At 37.6% G+C, this 20,433-nt stretch overlaps 1 protein-coding gene across 1 annotated transcript in view; it reads left to right on the top strand.

Annotated features, from left to right (window-relative positions):
• The window catches only part of LOC124070718 (ryanodine receptor 1-like), a 46,248-nt gene that overhangs the window by 20,096 nt on the left and 5,719 nt on the right, over positions 1-20,433 (top strand). Inside the window, exons 57-94 of the mRNA XM_046410878.1 lie at positions 24-113; positions 205-345; positions 459-536; positions 626-701; positions 803-926; positions 1,359-1,474; positions 1,587-1,654; positions 1,750-1,871; positions 2,015-2,064; positions 2,226-2,286; positions 2,408-2,534; positions 2,654-2,765; positions 2,861-2,942; positions 3,032-3,162; positions 3,255-3,575; positions 3,670-3,910; positions 4,053-4,140; positions 4,232-4,324; positions 4,807-4,821; positions 7,561-7,731; positions 7,833-7,892; positions 8,168-8,302; positions 8,705-8,817; positions 8,910-9,006; positions 9,089-9,198; positions 9,306-9,357; positions 9,449-9,541; positions 12,592-12,691; positions 12,794-12,873; positions 12,978-13,054; positions 13,170-13,243; positions 14,420-14,437; positions 15,667-15,747; positions 15,866-15,954; positions 16,363-16,491; positions 16,578-16,682; positions 18,272-18,277; positions 20,316-20,397. Coding sequence (XP_046266834.1) covers positions 24-113; positions 205-345; positions 459-536; positions 626-701; positions 803-926; positions 1,359-1,474; positions 1,587-1,654; positions 1,750-1,871; positions 2,015-2,064; positions 2,226-2,286; positions 2,408-2,534; positions 2,654-2,765; positions 2,861-2,942; positions 3,032-3,162; positions 3,255-3,575; positions 3,670-3,910; positions 4,053-4,140; positions 4,232-4,324; positions 4,807-4,821; positions 7,561-7,731; positions 7,833-7,892; positions 8,168-8,302; positions 8,705-8,817; positions 8,910-9,006; positions 9,089-9,198; positions 9,306-9,357; positions 9,449-9,541; positions 12,592-12,691; positions 12,794-12,873; positions 12,978-13,054; positions 13,170-13,243; positions 14,420-14,437; positions 15,667-15,747; positions 15,866-15,954; positions 16,363-16,491; positions 16,578-16,682; positions 18,272-18,277; positions 20,316-20,397 — 3,808 coding nt within the window. The remainder of the gene's footprint in view (positions 1-23; positions 114-204; positions 346-458; positions 537-625; positions 702-802; positions 927-1,358; positions 1,475-1,586; positions 1,655-1,749; positions 1,872-2,014; positions 2,065-2,225; positions 2,287-2,407; positions 2,535-2,653; positions 2,766-2,860; positions 2,943-3,031; positions 3,163-3,254; positions 3,576-3,669; positions 3,911-4,052; positions 4,141-4,231; positions 4,325-4,806; positions 4,822-7,560; positions 7,732-7,832; positions 7,893-8,167; positions 8,303-8,704; positions 8,818-8,909; positions 9,007-9,088; positions 9,199-9,305; positions 9,358-9,448; positions 9,542-12,591; positions 12,692-12,793; positions 12,874-12,977; positions 13,055-13,169; positions 13,244-14,419; positions 14,438-15,666; positions 15,748-15,865; positions 15,955-16,362; positions 16,492-16,577; positions 16,683-18,271; positions 18,278-20,315; positions 20,398-20,433) is intronic.

Below are 20,433 nucleotides of genomic sequence, written 5' to 3'. Positions count from 1 at the left end.
TAACAGCTACATGTATGTTTCAGATCCAGAATAACTGGTCATATGGTGAGGCACTGGATGAAAATGCAAAAACTCATCCCATGCTTAGGCCATACAAAACCTTTTCAGAGAAGGTATGTCCACAGTCACAGTGTGCATTGAATCTTTGTGTGTTTTTACTTCATCAGTCCCTGCTTCTGACCCCTCTGACTTTTCTTCTGGCAGGACAAAGAGATCTACCGCTGGCCAATCAAGGAGTCAATCAAAGCCATGCTTGCATGGGAGTGGAACATCGAGAAAGCTAGAGAGGAAGAGGAGTCAGACAAGAAGAAGGCAGTATCACGTAAAATCTCACAGACTGCTCAGGTACAGAGCAGTTAGATGAATATGCTAATACTGTACTAATGTACTAATAAAGTTTATCACTGCATGTGTGTTATTTATCGTGTAGTATATAATGGTAACTCTTTCTATTCAAGGCAACTTATGACCCAAGCCATGGCTACAGTCCACAGCCCATTGATGTCACACACATGGCTCTTTCAAGGGACCTTCAGGTATGGCAGTAATTATTTAAACGTAATGTGCTATAATGTAATGTGCTATTGGCACCTCATCAATATTCATTGTTTATATTCGTTCACAGTCTATGGCAGAGCAACTGGCAGAAAATTACCATAACACCTGGGGGCGGAAGAAGAAATTGGAGCTGCAGTCCAAAGGTGGGGTTTTTGCCAGAAGAAGGAACCTGGATGTAGAATATGAGAGACTTGGCTTTTTTGCAAATTTCTTCAAGAGGTTGATTGTGCTTCTTTTTGTGTAGGAGGTGGAACGCACCCTCTGTTGGTGCCCTATGATACCCTGACAGCAAAAGAAAAGGCACGAGATAGAGAGAAGGCTCATGAGCTGCTAAAGTTCCTGCAGCTTAATGGATATGCTGTCACAAGGTGATAATGTGGAAGAGCAATTTATATAAACCACTGATTTTGTTTCGTACTGAAAGATGATTAGAGCAGCAGGTTATATCTATACTGATCAAGTTGAAAGCAATCAAAATAAGCTTGTGCAGCATAGAATGACAGGATGCACGTCGCCGTAGCAGTTTCAAATTATAGCAGTGCTTTAAAATGTTAAACATTTATTGTTATTTGACAAAATCAGAAACATAGCAACAGAATATTTTTAATTTAGGTGATACATTCTGTTAATGATTATATATCCTGTCAAAGGAACCAGTCTCGAACATCATATGTTGAAAGTTGCCTCCTGCAGTTGTGTTTTGCGGTGTTCAACAGAAAATCCCTTCAAAGGAATCAAGAAACTCTCTTGAATCAAATTCAAGTACAAGATACAAAGAGTTAAACTCTGTTTCAATTTAGGGGCCTGAAAGATATGGAATCTGACATCTCATCCATCGAGAAGAGATTTGCTTATGGTTTCCTACAGAAGCTGCTGAAATGGATGGAAATAGCCCAGGAGTTCATTGCTCATCTTGGTACTGTGGGACAAGGATAAGGACTTTGTACTTTGTACTGGTGTGACTTAAAGTAGATGTTTGTTTGCCAGCGTTACTGTGATGCTATCATATTTTGCAACGTGTTTTACAGAGGCTGTGGTAAGCAGTGGACGAGTGGAAAAGTCTCCTCATGAGCAGGAAATCAAATTCTTTGCCAAGGTGAGGCTATGGTGTAAATTTTGAGTGATCGTGGTTTTGAAAACCCTGCTTGTCCTCATAGCTGTGCTGTACTGTGTGAAAACTCTCCTTCTCAGATATTGATGCCTCTAATCAACCAGTATTTCAAAAACCACTGCCTCTACTTCTTGTCCACACCTGCAAAAGTTCTGGGGAGCGGTGGTCATTCTTCCAATAAGGAGAAGGAGATGATTGCAAGGTGATCTCTTTTATACAGATATAACTCATAGACATGTTATAGCATGTTGTGTATCATTTTCATACATCACTTTCCCCCTTTTATCCGCACTTCCTTTTTCTTGAATTTCCTATTCCTTCCCTTTCCTTTCCCTTTCATCATAGCATCTTCTGTAAAATGTCTGCTCTGGTGAGACACAGAGTTTCTCTCTTTGGTAAGATGTTGGTTTCTATCTGCATCTTTTCACTCTTTTCTGTGGTTCTCATATGTGGCTGAATTGTATTGGCTGTAATGTATTGTCACCCAGTGAGTGCAGCTTATATATGAATACAGAATGTGATGATCTGGACAGCAGAACTGTATTTGTATGTGCAGGAACGGATGCTCCAGCAATTGTTAACTGTCTTCACATTCTGGCACGTTCATTGGATGCAAGGTTTGCTTTTTGTTTTTCTTTTACCATTTTTACCTTTAATTATCCTATGCATAATTAAGATTGCTGTTATTTTTGTTTGGTTTTTGTCTTTCATTATAACCTTTCTTATTTGAATAATTAGGACTGTAATGAAGTCGGGGCCTGAGATTGTGAAAGCTGGGCTGCGGTCATTCTTTGAGAGTGCTGCTGATGATATAGAGAAGATGGTAGAGAATCTCAAACTGGGCAAAGTATCCAAAGGCAATCAGGTAATAGAGGAACACTGTATTTGATATATTGCTATCACCGACTCATACAAATGATCTGTTAAACATTGGACCCTAAAAATCCTGAGTCAATCATCATGTGCTACTTCTGTCCTTTATAGCAAGTGAAAGGTGTTTCCCAGAACATTAACTACACAACTATTGCCTTGCTGCCTGTTCTTACCTCCCTGTTCGATCACATTGCTCAGCACCAGTTTGGAGATGATGTCATCCGTAAGTGCTTTCTCATCTGTACTATTTCTGATTTTTCATGGTGTTTATTTATTCATTCATCCTGACACTGCTGTACCTGTCACTGTTGCACACAGTGGATGATCTGCAGATGTCATGCTATCGCATCATGTGTAGCATCTACTCCTTAGGGACCGTCAAGAATCCACATGTTGAGAGGTAACTCTATAACTTCATACATTTACTCTAAACTAATTTAGAAGTAGATACTTGGGAGCATTTTTTGCACTTAACTTTTACATTTACAGGCTGAGGCCAGCTCTTGGAGAGTGTTTGGCTCACCTTGCAGCAGCCATGCCAGTGGCCTACTTAGAGCCCCAACTAAATGAATTCAACGCTTTCTCTGTCTACACCACAAAGACGCCCAGGGAGAGAGCCAGTGAGTGCATCCCTCTTTCCTCTGATCACTTTTCTGTTTTCTAACAAAATCTTTTTTCTGACATCTCACCACTTTTCTTGTAAATGACAAAGTCTTGGGCCTTCCCAATGAGGTCCAGGAATTATGTCCAGACATACCTGAGCTGGATACTTTGCTAAAGGAGATCGGGGACTTGGCAGAGTCGGGGGCTCGTTATACTGAGATGCCTCATGTGATTGAAATCACTCTGCCCATGCTGTGTAACTACCTGCCTCGATGGTGGGAGAGGGGTCCTGAGAACTTCCCTGAGATGGAGGGCCGGCTCTGCACCAATGTCACATCGGAACACCTCAATCAGCTTTTGGGCAGCATCATGAAAATTGTAGTGAACAACTTGGGTATTGATGAAGCCTCTTGGATGAAGAGGTTGGCCGGTGAGCATTGTTTTAAACTCTAGGAATATGTCACATTGTGCACCCAGATATGTTTTTGTACAGGTGAAATGACACCATTTGTTTTCCGTCCTAGTGTTTTCACAGCCAATTGTCAGCAGGGCAAAGCCAGAAATGCTCAAGTCCCACTTCATCCCAACAATGGAGAAGCTGAAGAAACGCACTTCGAAGGTGGTGGCTGAAGAGGACCATTTGCGGATGGAGGGGAAATCAGAGGGGGATGAGGAAGATGGCACTATACGTGATGAGTTTGCTGTCCTCTGCAGAGACTTGTATGCCCTCTACCCTCTACTTATTCGCTATGTGGACAATAACAGGTACAATAAAATTACAAACACCAACATATTATACATTTTGAACTGTGAATCCCACCTGGTATTGTCGGAATTGCAACGTAGTGCACTTAACTTTTCATAAATTGTTCATTAACTGAACTTAAAGTAATTTGTTCTTCTACAGAGCAAGGTGGTTGACATGCCCAGACCCAGATGCAGAGGAGCTCTTCCGAATGGTTGGAGAGGTCTTTATTTTCTGGTCCAAGTCTCATGTGAGTATGTTCATTTGGCCTTTGAATGCCGCCATCTGTAGCAGCTCACACCCTTTACTGTATTTATCTCTATTCTCTCCCTCTGTCGTAGAACTTCAAACGAGAGGAACAGAACTTTGTGGTGATAAATGAGATCAATAACATGTCATTCCTCACCGCTGACAGCAAGAGTAAAATGAGCAAGGTGAGTTAAGGAAAAGCAGAGCTGATGCTGCAGTGGGGCTGATATAGTGTCAGATCTCAAATCAAGCATATGGTGTAACTACTGTATGTGTTTCTTTCTTTGTGCCCTCGTTTTTTTTTTTTATCATGATTTTAAAGTTTGGTTACTTAACCGATCATTTTAAGTCAGTTATAAACGGTTATTTATTAAATTCCATAGTATCTTTAATGTGGCCTGGAAATTTAAAACGATGCATCTATCACTGACTGTAATCCATCAAAGCAATCTAAAACAAAAAGGCACTTATCTAGAGGATTTTAAAAGATTTTTTTTTTCAGTGTCTTTCAGTTATTCGGCTTGGTTAAACATTACAAAGCCTATAGCCAAAGTTTTGGAGATTTGATTTTAATTCACAAATTTGAGAACAATAGCAGCTGTGTTAACAATATTCTCTCTTTGGCTGTCCCTTGTCCTCTTCTTTTGGGTTGCGGCTGGGTTTCCAGGGCGGGGACTCAGAGGTTAGACTTTGTTCCTGCACGACCGCTGTGCTGACCGCATGGCACCTCACTCTGGGGGAGCTTTTCATCAACCTCTCCAGCACACTGGCACATCTGATCCACATTCATCCAGAAACACTGTCGCACACAAGTCACTACCATGTGCATACACACACACATAAAGATGTGCGCATTCCATTCAGAGGGGCATGATCCACAGTAGCTAATTATTGCCAGTGACAAATGCTTTTTCTGTACATGCAGCTGTATCTACTAAGTCACGAATACTTTGGAGTTTATCACAAGTGACTGCTATAAATAGTTCTTTATATTAATAGCATATGAAAATCCTAGCCAAAAGCTTCTTCAAAGGAGCAACAGATGGAGTTTGGATCCACTTACACTTCCATTAGCATGGAGATACCACAGTGTGTACACTTGTGTCTCAGTCTCAGATTGGATGACTCCATGTCCAACACAAAGCTAAAATTTACACCTCTTGTAGACAAAAAAATTATACATAAGGAACAGCTGTAATGAATGCACAGTAAGGAGAGACATTCACATTATTCTCACAAAGGATCACTGGACAAACGGACAGGCCAGATGTAAAGGCCTTCCCCAGTCCTGCCAGTGTGTGAGGAGGGGAGTCTGGAGGCGCTTGATGAAAGTACTCAGCTGAAGAGTTGGGCTCATGGCACTGGGCTTTACACCAAGCCTAAGGTGGCAGTGAGAGCACAGTGCCATCATCCTGTCACTGAGTTTGCTCTTTTTTTGACCATAGATGAGTTGGAGTCTTCTAGAATGTCTTCTGTTTCTTTTCGTTGAAAAATGGTTGACCAGTAGCTTTTGTAATGCAGCTTTTTGCCACTAGGGGATGGTGTTAGTCTTCTCTGTGCTCTTTCTTCTCTCCTCTCTGGAAATGCCATTTCACATCATGTTTTAGTTTCCTTTACACTCCCTAGTATCCACACTAACACAATACTTGATGCTTAACATCACTGAATCAGACTTCTGGAAAACATTTGTTGGGTTCCCTCTTTATAATGTGACCATGAACCTAACCAATACATTAATTCACTCTTATTATCTAAATTATTCTCCGAAATGCTTTGCACCCTGTTTCCTCTATACTAGTCTGTCATAACACACTTGCATCTGGCACTGAACTGCAGCAGGAACAGTGGCTTATGTACATCTGGCAACCATAGTGATTGTTATTTGACTTGGATAGTGGGGAATCAGGCCCCTGGGATTAACTTAATGGTACATGTCTCATATCCCTACAAACACCTATAATGAAAAGAAAGCCTGTAACTGGCCTCTTCTGTTTGTTTTTCCATTTCAGCTTTAATGTTAATCAGTTAACGAACAGACCTACCTGTAAAATTCAGCCATTATGTTCGCAAACAAAACTAAAGCTTTACACACTCAGGCCACTGTACAACACCATAATAACTGACTTTGTACTTGTTAGTGGTCAGTGGCCCAAATGAGGTGCTTCTAGTGCTTTCTAATGGCAATATTTGTAATAGAAGCACAGTACTTAGCAATGCAGTCATCCAGTGTCCATTAACTTGGCACCCTGCGCTTTTGTGTGAGGAGGCCGTTACTGTTATCCTATTATCTACACTACTATGGCTCAAACAGAAACACCTGTTGTGAACTATTCATTGAGCATGCATTTACTAGACTAAACATTCATGTTGCAAAATTCATTTATATATCGTTAGCTCTCACATACACTTCCACATCTTCAAGGCCTCCAGAAAGAGCAGATAACAGAAGAACTGAACTCTCAGAGAAACAGGAGTTCAGGAGCCGAGCACTGGGACATTTCCCATGGACAGTTTGTTTTACGGTAGCTGTGTGATTTTAACAGCCTGCCACTAATCAGTATAACTCTAATTTCAAGAGTTCTGTTTTGTAACGTCATCTAATATTTTAATCTTAACCTAATCACCAAAGGCTGTGATTGTTACAAAATTGACCTGAGAATTAGAGAAAAACACGAGTTTGTTTTAGCTATTCATTCAAGGAACGTTGGATGGGTTGTCACTTGAATGAAATCGGTTTCCTTGCATCTGTTGCATGTTTTGTTAATGCAATTTCACTGATTTACGTTCTTATAAGACCCATTCCTTTCAGTTTCCCTTCCCCAAAGCCAGCTATATCCCCACTTTGCCCTCACATTTTCACTATACCCTCTACTTACCAGTCTGAGCTCAGAGAAACAACAATCTTTATATTTGGGGAATAAGAGCAAATAGATAGTCTTGTGTAAGCACTTACATTTTATTTTTATATTGTTGACAGTAATATGATTAGTAAGAACCCCCAGTGAATGTTGCTGAGTTTTTCTACTTGAAGAGATCTACTGTCATCACAGAATAAACAGCTTGTGGTCTGTCATAACTAAAAAGTAGGATGATCAATAGTTAGTATTAAAATGATCACCATGGTTTGTTATGAACTTTAAGTGCTGACTGAATTCAATTAAAGTGTAAGCTGATGTGGGGTACCATTGCATACTGTATAGAATCAGTTGCATTTTTGCTCTCTGGTGTTACAGTCATTCCTAGCATTATAAGTAAGAAAAGGTATTTACTAATGAAGACTTATGTCCATGAAAGTGATTGCCTGGTATTGAATAAAGGCTGTAATGTGTTTGATCCAACACAGTGTTAACTGTGATGTCATAGCTCTCACATTTTATGAGATATTGTGAATGCTTTTTTGGTTTATTGTCCCTTTTCTCAGGGTGGAGGCTCAGATACGGAACGTACCAAGAAAAAGAGACGCGGAGATCGTTACTCTGTGCAGACTTCACTTATTGTAGCTGCCTTGAAAAAGATGCTCCCCATAGGCCTCAACATGTGCTCTCCCGCTGATCAGGAGCTTATCAACTTGGCAAAGATCAGATACTCTTTGGTAGTTTTGTTTTTGTTCACTGTAGTAGCCATTCCATTGCAGTTATACCTCCTGAAACATTTGTAGAAGGACAATGGCTGACAAACCAATTTACTTTACAGAGAGACACTGATGAAGAAGTAAGAGAGTTCCTGCAGAACAACCTTCATCTCCAGGGCAAGGTATAATTCCTGCACTGTTGGTCCAATAATGTTATGTGTACTTCCAAGTATTGCTGTCACAGCATCAGATTATCATGGTCAAATAAATTCATGATAATGGTATTATATTATTGCAAAGTTATCATATGCGTGTTATTAACAGTTAATCCACGTATATCTTTTTTATACATTTTGTACATTGTAACACCCCCTACTTCTCAAGAATCAGTTTTGTGATAATAGATGATTAGTCACAATCCATTTCAGGAAGCTCTGTATCTCTGTGTTGTATAAAGGTGGACAACCCTTCAATGCGCTGGCAGATGGCCTTGTACAAGGAGATGGCTGGGAAGGCTGAAGATGCTGATGCCCCGATGAAAGTTGTCAAGAGAGTGCAGGAGGTCTCTGCTGTCCTCTACCACCTTGAAGTGGTGAGCTGTCATTTTCAATCACACTAACTGTGGTAGACACACAGCAGCAGAGAGTTTGGGAAATGACTGCTGATATAAACAGAGAGAGCAAATCGCTCTGGAATATCTTTGTCTTTTTATGTCCTTTCAGTTGTCTATCTGGTTGAATCATTTTACAGCATTTTGTTCTACACATACAAAACCTTTGATTGTTTTCTGCAAACCCTTCACACAAAATAACATCTGTTTCTACAGAGGACTTTCCGCACCCTAAAAGCATGAAAGACCCTTCAAAAAGTCCTCTCAGATACAATTCTAAAGTTTTAAACTGTGCTATATAATATATAACTTTTCCCACCTTACATAAGAAGCAAGCATGAAATCTTCTGGCCACTTTGGAAATGTTTACCCTCTCTGGTACAGACGGAGCACCCATTTAAATCCAAGAAGATGGTGTGGCACAAACTGTTGTCCAAGCAGAGACGCAGGGCTGTGGTCGCTTGCTTTAGGATGACGCCACTATACAACATTCCAAGGTGAGAAAGCTGTCAGAACTAACGAATAATCATGACAGAAGTATAAAAACGCAATTAAATTTTTTTTTTTTTTTTTTTTTTTTACATTGCAGACACAGAGCTTCAAACATGTTCCTTGAGGGATACAAGCGAAACTGGCTTCATTCTGAGGGTTACTCATTTGAGGATAGGATGATAGATGACTTATCTGTGAGTGCCATCTCACATCTGTTTCTTCTGAAATTACTTTTTTTGTGCCACTGATTACCCTTACACTCCATATGCTTCTCAGAAAGCACTGGAGCAAGAGGAAGGAGATGAAGAAGAGGAAAAGGAAACAAAGCCAGATCCCCTCCACCAGCTTATTCTGCATTTCAGTCGTACTGCTCTAACAGAAAAGAGGTCAGACAGCTGATGCATTCACACTGAAATACATAAATATGGTATAATTACAGTACATCATGTTATTCCCTTTTCACCTGGCATCCTCTTCATCTTTCCTATTTTAGTAAACTTGATACGGATCATCTTTATATGGCATATGCCGACATTATGGCAAAGGTGAGTCAATGCAGAGGGTTTTGACCATGACTTGTGGTTTCATAGTGTGTAAATGTACCTTAAAACGTCCTTTTGCTCTCCATTTATTTAGAGTTGCCATATTGGTGAGGAAGAAGAATGGGGAGAGGAAATGTTGGAAAATGCTGAGGATGAGAGGTCCTTTGAGGTGCGACAGTCAGAACTGGTAATGGGCGGCCAGGGGCTGGGGACCAGGAACACAGTGGAGCGGTAGCTCTCAAAGCATTGAGTGACCTCATCATCGGCACATCACTTCACGACCACACCTCTCTCTCTCTTTCTTTGTTTTGTCTCGTTACCTCTGTCTGTTCTGTCTGTGCTCTGTCTCTTCTGCTGTATGCCGTGCATCATTCGTTGTGAGTTTCTCAATTTAGAAACTCAAAGTTCCAATCCAGAGCTTTTTTTGTTTGTTTGTTTTACTGTATAAATTACTACGTGCGCCCTAATCTTTTCAAATCGCTTTACAACTTGAGGAAATAAAATACTGTATAATTTTGACAAGCACTGCAACTATTTAAATGTACCATTTTCTCTTTCAAAAGACCTGAAACATTACACTTTGTCGTGCCTTAAATCTGGATTGGGTCTAATTAGATTAAATGAACTTAATGTAATTTAACATCAAGTATAATAACAATGATAACCAAAACAATGGTCATTACACTAATAACAAGTTGTTAAAATCAGCTGTCACCTCAACTTGATGGATAATATAAGACACTTTGGATATATAATAAAGTGGGTATGGCCTACCACACTAGCTTACTATTCCTGTAGTTTTATTCTTTACAGCTCATGGAACTGGAGTGGACTGGCAGGGCTTTTTATACTGTATGGTTTACTTTGAAAGGCAACACCAGCTGCCACTGTGCAGGCCTTTATTTCTTCCTTGTGTCAGGTTTATGACTGCTGACTCCTCTTTGGAAGCAACTGGAGCTGAACTAACTACTGTAAAGAATACAGTGAGATTTGTTTTTGTTTCTTTGACCATTAAGAATTTTTGTGATTTGTCAACACTTACTGTTGCTTCAAACCACTAAAAATGTTTCTAAGCATTTAAAACTGCCTTCAAAATGTGTCAGAGCTTATATCAAACTGGGGAGTTAGACATGCTGTTCAAAAAGCCTGGAGGTGACATTGGATGTGTTATGAAAGGCCATTCAAATTCAAATCTCTACTGAAAATGTATGTGATTTAACACAGACTCATTGACTAGTGATGTCCTTCGTCCCAGTTTTTATTACTGTTCCATTTGTCTTTCTCTCTGTCTCTTTCCCCATCGTTCCATGTAATCCTTCTCACCCTTATGACACCAGTCTTCATTAACTGAATGCTACTAATCAATGTTCCCTTCCCCCACTCACATAGCATACTGACAGACTACAGTGAAAGCCAGCATAGAACATGCGAGCTATATATTCATACACATAGTCAGAGCTTTAAACGTTGATTCTTACACATCATATAATGCATAGTTCATAATCAGGTTTCATCAGATAGTCAGGGACTGCAGTGTCATATTGAGGTCCATCTGCACGGCACATAGTGGGTAGAGCTTGGCCAGGCATATGTGGGTGGGTGGGAGGGGGGTTGGGTGTGGGACGGGAGGGGGGGAGGCACTGGGTGGCAGGGTGGTTGCTGATTTAGGGTCAGGATGTGGGATGCAAGTTGATTTGTGATGTGGCTGAGAACAGAGAAATGTCAGATTGTCTTCTGGATTCAGAGATATTCCTTTGATTGTCACTTTCTTTTTATCAATGGCATTTCATTCCTGTTTAGAAAAACTGTGCATCAGTGCAAGTAGAAATTTATTGTACATGAATATTTCAAATCACTTAAAACAATGGCACGCTACAATGAAATGCCAAAGAAATATCTCTGATACAGAGGGATTACAGTGCTTGTCCAAAGTATCTTATTTGAAGCGCTGCTACAACAAAGACACTTTGGTAAGCTGTATGCCTGAAATGCTTAGCCAATGGGCCTGTTTCCTGTAGTCTAACGCTTGCTCCAGCCAGCAAACGTGAAGAAGTAGTGTAACAACTCCATGACTAATAAAGTGAGGTGACAGAATGAGTGCAAGTGTAAAACAGAAAGAGAAATGTATTTATATTTTTATATTTTGACCCAAAACAAAGTGGAAAGATTGCAAGATGCAAGATTGACTTTACTGAGAGATAATTCACAGAACTTAATTAGTAACTTTAATTAGTTATAGTAATAGTTTTTTTTTTCTTTAAAGATCATATTTATAGTATTATTATATACATATTTATTGTTACAGTTATGGACCATTTGACAAAAAAAGTCGATTAGGGAGTAAAAAGGTGCAGAGTTAAAGGAGAGTGAAAGGAGAGTGAATCTAAATTAAAATTGAGAATATGAATTGATAGAATGGACAACTTTTTATTGAACAACCTTTTTTTACATTTAAACATATGGCACCAATTACATCAGCTCATCGTAAGTTTGTGTTTAATAAGTGAAGTTGTAAACATGACTAAATTGAGCGGTTGCACCACATAAGCAAGTTTTTGCATTTTTGGGATATGGTCTTTGTGTCAGACCGGAAACTTGCTAAATTATGTTTGATAATGTTGTAAATGTTTGAGACTTCACATTACATAATACAAAATAAACACAGCATACCTCAAATTACAAAACATTATGCTAGTAACATTTGATCTATTGAGGAAATAAAACCAGTTGGCTTATCATACTCACATATTTCCCCTTTAATTCCAAACTGTATGAATACTGCTAAGTCTGAAACACCTTTTTCAAGTATGTATACATTTACAAAAGGTTTGTTTTGTACTTTGTGTACTAAGTTTCTAATATTTTGAAGCTATACCAGCCAAGGACGCTACCATGACTTCCTATTTGCATAATTCATTGCTCTTGATTGAACAATGCTGTAGACCATTGGATTTACGCATTCCTATAGTCTTTACTAGTTAAGACATTTTATAAGTTTTAGTATTGCAACTTGATTTGATTAATCATTAGTTTGAAACTGAAAAGAATGACTGGGAATGACTTCATGTTCAAAATTAACAATGACTTCATGAAGAGTTGATGTAACCTAATCCTGGTGTACTGAAGACTGAATATTTAATCAAATAACTGACCTGAAAGAGTCCACTCTATCTATTTAAATTCTCGATGATAACTATAACGGCAGCAAAATGCTCAAAATGTTTGTGTCCACCACAGGAAAAAGAAATGGAGAAACAAAGGCTCCTGTACCAGCAGTCCAGACTACATAATCGTGGGGCTGCAGAGATGGTCTTGCAGATGATCAGTGCCTGCAAAGGTAGTCTTGCTGCCAGTCTTTGGTCAACACTTACTGCCTGAAAACATGCCTGTGATGTGATTCAGATTGCCCTTGTCAAGTTTATGACTTTTTTTAATGTAGGTGAGACTGGCCCAATGGTGACTACAACCCTCAAACTGGGTATCTCTATCCTTAATGGTGGAAACAGTGAGGTTCAACAGGTATGTGTTCTTCTGAAAACAAACCTTTTAAATTGTGTCATTTTGAAATTGAAGTTACCTTTACAGCAGAATGTTTTTATCAATTACTTTCTCTCTTTCATCAGAAAATGCTGGAGTACTTGAAGGATAAGAAGGATGTCGGCTTCTTTTTGAGTGTCCAAGCATTGATGCAAACATGCTGGTCAGTTTTCAATCAGTGAACACAATTTTCAACAACTGAACTGTAAAGTTGCTTAAATGTATTAATTTGAGGAGGTGGGAATGCACATCTGAACATGGGTTTATGTCCTCTGCAGTGTCCTGGATCTAAATGCCTTTGAGAGGCAGAACAAGGCAGAAGGGCTGGGCATGGTTTCAGAGGAGGGCACCAGTAAGTTTCCTTACCCTTACAGCTGGCAAAATATCACAGTGTATAATAGTTTAATATTATCATTTAATAGATTATCCGCATTGTTTGATGATGCAGATTACATTGTTCAATACACTTACCTCACCTATCCAATTACACTATAAGGCTGATAATCACCAGCACTGGGGTATAAGTGTAGTTTAATTTTATCTGAATGAGGAATAAAAGCATATTCTGTCAACAACAAAGTGAACACATTCAAAGCAGCTATGGCAGGTCTGTATAAACTATTTATAGAGTCTAGACTATTCAACAGCACAAAAATAAGTGAGTACCAAATGTTACTGTTATTCATTGTACCACAACTTTTTGAAATAGCGGCAATACTCCTGTGAACAACATTTTATCATTTCTTATCACTTACAACATTTTATGATTTAGGCTTGGCATCCGTGCACAACAAAATAAGCTGAATGAAAATCAAAATCATGCTTGTTTTATATTGTTGAACAATGTCTGGTTGTCTTCACTTGACTTGAAGTACTGTATATGTCCAGAAAATTAGGTTCATGCTGTGTGCAAAATTTTGGATTTTAGAGCAAAACCATGTTCATTTTGGAAGGATTATTACAGATCAGACAACTCTGCTCTATCCAGCGTCAGATTTTACAGTATAGTGAGACAGTCAAAGAAATTGCTGGTCAAGGTATTTTAAGGTATTTCCCTTGTGACCATTAACATATGAAATAAATTAATCAGTCAAAATAAGATGTAAATTAATAGATATGAAGCCATTCTGAGCATCTATTAATTCATCTTCCATCTGTGACATTTACTGTACAAATCTGAATTTAATTGAATGATTAGTCTGCTAACATTAAATATTATTAACACTTAGTAACTGTTATACAATTAGATTTAAGGATTTAATTTAACTTGAATTAGTTTTAAGTTTTTCTCTCTTAGTATGTCTGGTAGTTTGACTTGTTGATTGGACTTCATCTACTCTTTGACCAACTTTTGCCATCTAATTCTGGAGGTTCATTGGAAATTCTACCTGAATGAATTTGCCATGGAATGTTGTTAATCTCCCCCTCCTCATCTCTTAGTCCTCTACTGTTGTCAACACACTGATCCTCTCTCCCTTCCCCACGATCACTGCCACCTCTCCCTTGTCCCTCCTTTCATGGTCCTCAGACTTGAACCTAGATCGGGGTAAATCATGTTTCTGTCCATCTGCCTCTCTGTTCTCTCACTCTTCTTTCTCTCCGCTGTCCCTCCATCACTTTTGTGTCTAACACAAAAACTCCACCAAGAGAGGATTGGATGCCTCTGTCCATCTTTCATGTTTATAGCTCGTGACCCCCCCCTCGCATTTCTTGTTTGTTACAAAAGGCAGTGAATGGAATCTGGCTATTTCTGCTCATGAAAAACTAGTACAACTGGGAGTAAAAGCTTTACAAGACTTGGTATTCACAAATCTATCAGAATATTATTTTAACACTATTTAAACAAAAAAGAATATCCTGGTATAGTTGAGTACACTGACTCTTGAGCTTTTTCTGTGCGACTTAAATTTAAGGGATTAAACAGTTCCATTCAGTTCCAAGTCTGTTGGAAGTCATTAGCCAAATAATGTGTAGTCCCTTCCTTTGATGTTATGTGCTGGATTCCTTTCAACATTTTGGTGGACAATGCTCCAACCTCTCTTATAACTCTGCTGCTTCAGAGCAAAGTTTTGTGTGCTGTATGACTCTGCATCTGTGTGTGTATTCATTACAGCCAGTGGTGGACTGGGACTTTATAAAGAGAACAAAGAACTACATACACAGACTATTGTTTAGAGAATATTTCAGAATAATTGAATATACTGGGATGATGTACACCTAAAAAAAATAATTGTATAATTTTAAAAAACTAAAAAATACTAAGAGGTTGAAACTCCTGGTGACCAGTTCACCCCTGAGTAATGTAATGTTTCAACTTTAATTCTGTCTTTTTATCTGTTAATCCCCATGTTATTATTGTCTTCTTAGTTTATATGTGTTGTTAATGTGACTGTATGTCTAGTATGTTTCTGTGTCGATTTTTCACTGCAAGACCTGTTTTTATGTTAACTGTGTGCATGTGATGTTGTTGTTGTGATTATATGTCAGGCCATTGTCAGTATTTCTTCTATTAACTTTATTTAGACAGTTTAGTGTGACATTCTTTAATTGATTGTAAAAACAAAAATCAAAAGTCAGAGGTGAATATTGCCGTGTCTGTGACTAAAATTGATTGAGCGACGATGGTAAGTTGAGCAATAAATATTATCTGCCATCCTCACACTGTGTATTCTCAGTAATTACCAGTAAGACTTTCTACTATTGTATGTAGTGCGATGCCAACCTGATTTCAGGATGTAATTTAACTTTTAATTTCTGATTTTTTTTTTTTTTTAGATGAGAAAGTGATGGCCGATGACGAGTTCACCTGTGACCTTTTCCGTTTCTTGCAGCTGCTTTGTGAAGGTCACAATAATGGTGAGAATAACACCTGCTTCAAATGAGAGAAAAAAAAAAATCAGTTCAAACCAAGCTATACTTTACTCAATATGTTGTCGAATGGTACTATTTTCAAATGATCTCTATTTTGATGTAGATTTTCAGAACTACTTGCGGACACAGATTGGCAGCACGACGACCATCAACATCATCATCTGTACCGTAGATTACCTCCTCCGACTGCAGGTGCAACTTTTGATTCAACCTAAAGATGGCACAGTTATTAAAGATTAAAAATTAAACTTTGGAAAGCCATAGAGTGGATTATATTGTCGTAAAAAATGTGCTATGTGAAATGTGCCATTGAGTGTGTAGCTAGTTGTTCCCATTCAACTATGCTATTAAACTTTGTTTTCGATCATGGATTTTCAGTCATTTTATAGTCCCCCAGCTCAGATAATCAAGAAAGTAAGATGATCAGAATCCTGTAAGTATTCTGTATATAGTATTTTAAAGTCAGAAGGGTTTTATATGTCAAAAATGTACACCTTTAACCTGATAAAAAAAAATCTTATTTGAACAAAAACTGTTTTAATGATATGTTAATAGCGTACCTGCATTTCTGTTTTGTTTTGGGGTTTTTTGTTAATCAAGGAGTCCATCAGTGACTTCTACTGGTATTACTCTGGCAAGGACGTCATTGATGACCCAGGGAAAAAGAATTTCTCCAAAGCTATGACGGTGGCAAAGCAGATTTTCAACAGTCTAACTGAATACATTCAGGTAAAATTTGAAACAAATCAGGCATTTTCATTCTTTACACCAGCTGGTTGTTTGTTAGCTGTCTGATACACAGTGTCTCTCATCAGGGCCCATGTACCGGCAACCAGCAGTCCCTGGCTCACAGCAGGCTGTGGGATGCTATTGTTGGGTTCCTTCATGTCTTTGCCCACATGATGATGAAGCTGGCACAGGTAACCACATATGATTTCATTAATTATACTTTCTAAATGAAAAAATATTTACTAGCTGCATATGTATAAAATAAAAGAAGACATAAACTCATTGTTGCCTTGCTGCAACTTCATGTTTGGACTGAGATTACTGATCTCGATTTACATTTATGTAATCAATGCTGATTAAATATATCTGTTATGCAACTTTGATGTCATCACTTATTTTATTTTCAGCAACTTTGAAAGATATCAGTGGTAACCATTTAAATCACGATGCTGTTTAGAACCAAGCGTTGTGGACTGATGCTCTTTTTCTGTTTCATTTTGGCTCTCTGTAGCTGTCATGAGTCTCTCTGTGCATTATGTTAGTGGAAGTTCACTAAACACCTCATTCTTATCAAGCCTTCAGGAATGCCTTTTTGTGGCTGTTCTGTGTTTACCTCTACTGGGTACATATAGGTATAACAGTATAAACCATGCAAAGGCTCCTCACGTGTGCATGAAAGAGCTATGTTTGCACAAGCCTAATAGTAAACATGCTTGGAAACTTTTTTTGAGTAGTATACTGCATAAATGGTACTATGCCTGAATATTAGAGAGCACATTCGCTTTGGATTTCAGCAAGTATTTTAGCCATTCATTTGTACCCTGAGTATGGACTGGTTTCAGTGTGGTTCTTCACATCCACCTCAATTCTGAATGGACATGTCACGGGGGGTTGGGTCACAGGTGGAAATAATATTGGCTGTGGAGGCTGAATACCATTTACATGTTTTAGATTCAGGGTCCTTGTCTCGCTCACTCTCTTGTGACTTATGGGGACTCCTGAATAGAATTGTCATTAATGTTATTAGGAACGCCTGTGCTTTTCCTTCTCTGATAACTCAAAATGTCTGGTATAAACAAAAAAGTCTTTCATAAACATTTAATGTTATATACGTTGTTGCATTCCCTTTTCTCTGCTGTTTAGTTTATTAAAAAAGCATTAATTATTAAAATAAAAAAAACATTTTTTTTGTAATTTAATAATTTAACAAATCAGCCTGACTAAAAATATGGAATCACACTGATTTCAGACTCAAATGGTTAACTTTATTACTTCAAATGAAAGGTCAAAATACTTTCAGGAAAATCACAAGCTAATGGCACTCCTTTATTATTATTATGTTTTGCACGCGTAACACTTTAATCATACATGCAAGTTAAGAGCAGAGCCATTGTTCACCCCCGAGTTCCCAGCTCAGCGTACACTTGACACATGTAATGCACCTAACACAAATTACTTTCCCGTGCGCTGTCCTTCCTGACCTGATATTCCCACAAGTGTCAATATTTTGTTTTGCACCGTATTTGAAGTACTATTGAAAACCAGTGAACAGGAAGTAGATATGGTAATTCCAAAAATTAACCTCTAATCTTAGTACTTTTGTAAAAGATGTGATGTTTTATTCAGTGAGTAAATTCAGTCAAACTTTCAAACATTATTTTACTGTCAAAGAAAATATTTGTGTTACACACAGGCATCTGAAAATGTAATAATGTTTTTAATTGTTTAACAACTGAATAATTCATTTATTATTTAAACTTCCTCCACATGGTCAATGCAGGGTAAAGTATGTATCTATTTTATTTATCTATTGATGTGATACTGTGTTTACTAGCTTGTAATTTATTCAGCGTTGGTTTCTCTTAACAGCTTGTTTTCTATCCACCTGCTTCTAAAGATGAAATAAGAGTACTGGATTTGAAATGTCTGCATGATACTGAAGATCTAAAATGCCCAAATTAAAACAAATCAAACAAAGTAATAAAGCCAATACAATGCTCATTGTTATTTCTATGTCCTTTTTATGTATGCATTTATTAATCAAAATTTAAATGAAATAAATGCCAAAGGACAATTTTATGTCCCATTTAGCTCAAATTACAATATAAAACACCCCCCCCACACACACACACACAAATCCATCCATTAGTTTTGTCCAGCAGAGGACAGATTAAACCTGCCTATGCTAAATGCAAACTGCCTTCATTTTCATGAGGAGATTCTTTATTGATAAATAATATTACTGTGAAGAGTAATTTATTAAGCTACTAAAGATGCAAAGCTAAATGTTTCTTTATTACATTGAATGTCTATTTTTAAAATTTGTTTTTTAGTGCTGAGTGCACTATCTGTCCAAACAAAATGGAACATAAGGTTGTAAGTGAGTTTTTGAAATGCAGACAATGTGTGTGAAAGCTTTTGAAAAGTCATTCAATCAAATACACACTTAAAAAAAATAAAAAAATAAATATAATACAATCAAAAAATAGAAAAATATGTTCTCATCTGAAAGGTTTAAAGTTAAAAAGTTACTGCATCTATCTTTATTTATTTATTTATTTTCTGTACAATCATCAGTTGCTTACTTTAGCTTTTAGATAGCTATTCAAGGAGTATAAAACTAGAGTTCACCCTTTTTAAAAATTCCAAAATACACCAAACTATAATTTGAAATAAAACATTAAAACTCATAATCCAACAAAATCTTGAAGCAGCTCTGCTTATGCGTACTGGACCACATAAAGCCATATTCTCCTTACCACCACATGCTTTGCCTTGGTAAGTATAACACCAAAAACTTTAAAAGCAATAAACGTTGTTTTTGCTCAATCAATTAACAAAGAAGCAGGTGACTACAAAACTTCCTGAGAGCGAGACTGACTTTTAACCTCCTCTGTTGGAGTTTACACTTTAATATGAGATTATTTGCTTTTGGAATATACATTTTAATGTGACATCCACTCTGTGTGTACACATTTAACAGGAGTTACGATTCTTTTGCCACTTTCTTTCATTAATTATTAACATAATGCTTTAATTTGTGTTGTGTTGCTTTGTGGCCTCTGCATTGCTTTGGTTATAACGGTATTTGAGCATTAATATATTTAGATAAAATATATATATATGTACAGCATGAATTATTTGTATTGTAGTATTATGACGGTATGTATGTCCAAACACAAAGCATATAAAGAAAATAAGATTAATTAAATTAATTAAATGATGAATCAGCAGATGTTGGAGTGTTGGTGCACAATAACAAGCTGCTGACTTTTTGTTGCACAGGTGGCAACCACAGTGTTGCAGATGGAACCTTTATTGATTGATTTTTACAAGCAAAGATGTTTGTTTTGGGTCACAAAAGCACTCAGATTGGCTTAGCTTACATAGTTAACTTGTTTGTATTTCATATACACAAATATAGAAATCATAATAATAATCATGATAATGTTATCATTATTAGGTATTTAACAAATGTGTTGACTCTTTTTTTATTTAAGCTTGAGCAGGTTGATGAAGTTTACATTTTTACATCCAAGTTTTCTCTCAGCATGAGGGTTTGGTTATTTAACTTATTTATGCGACACCTTCTTTGTTGTGAATGTGACTGTATGCAACACACAGTATTTGAATGTACACCTCATATCATAACAAGTATTTGGGTCTCTATATGTTCAAATAATTGTGTGTAATAACTGTTGGCACTTTGTGTTTCCCACTTCACCAGTCACAACTGCATCTTTACAAATCTACATAAAACCTCTAATATTTTCAAATGATCCAAGATCTGTCATCATTACTGTAAGATCTTTTTATGGTCATAGGACTCCAGCCAGATTGGTCTGCTGAAGGAGCTTCTTGATCTACAGAAAGACATGGTTGTCATGTTACTCTCACTGTTAGAGGGTAAAAGAATTTTATCTGTTGCATAGTTTTAAACAG

The sequence above is a fragment of the Scatophagus argus genome, chromosome 14, assembly GCF_020382885.2.
Source record: "Scatophagus argus isolate fScaArg1 chromosome 14, fScaArg1.pri, whole genome shotgun sequence".
In the NCBI taxonomy this organism is placed as follows: Eukaryota; Metazoa; Chordata; class Actinopteri; family Scatophagidae; genus Scatophagus; species Scatophagus argus.
The sequence above is the reverse complement of the archived record's forward strand: the minus strand, read 5'-3'. Positions and strand labels throughout refer to the sequence as shown.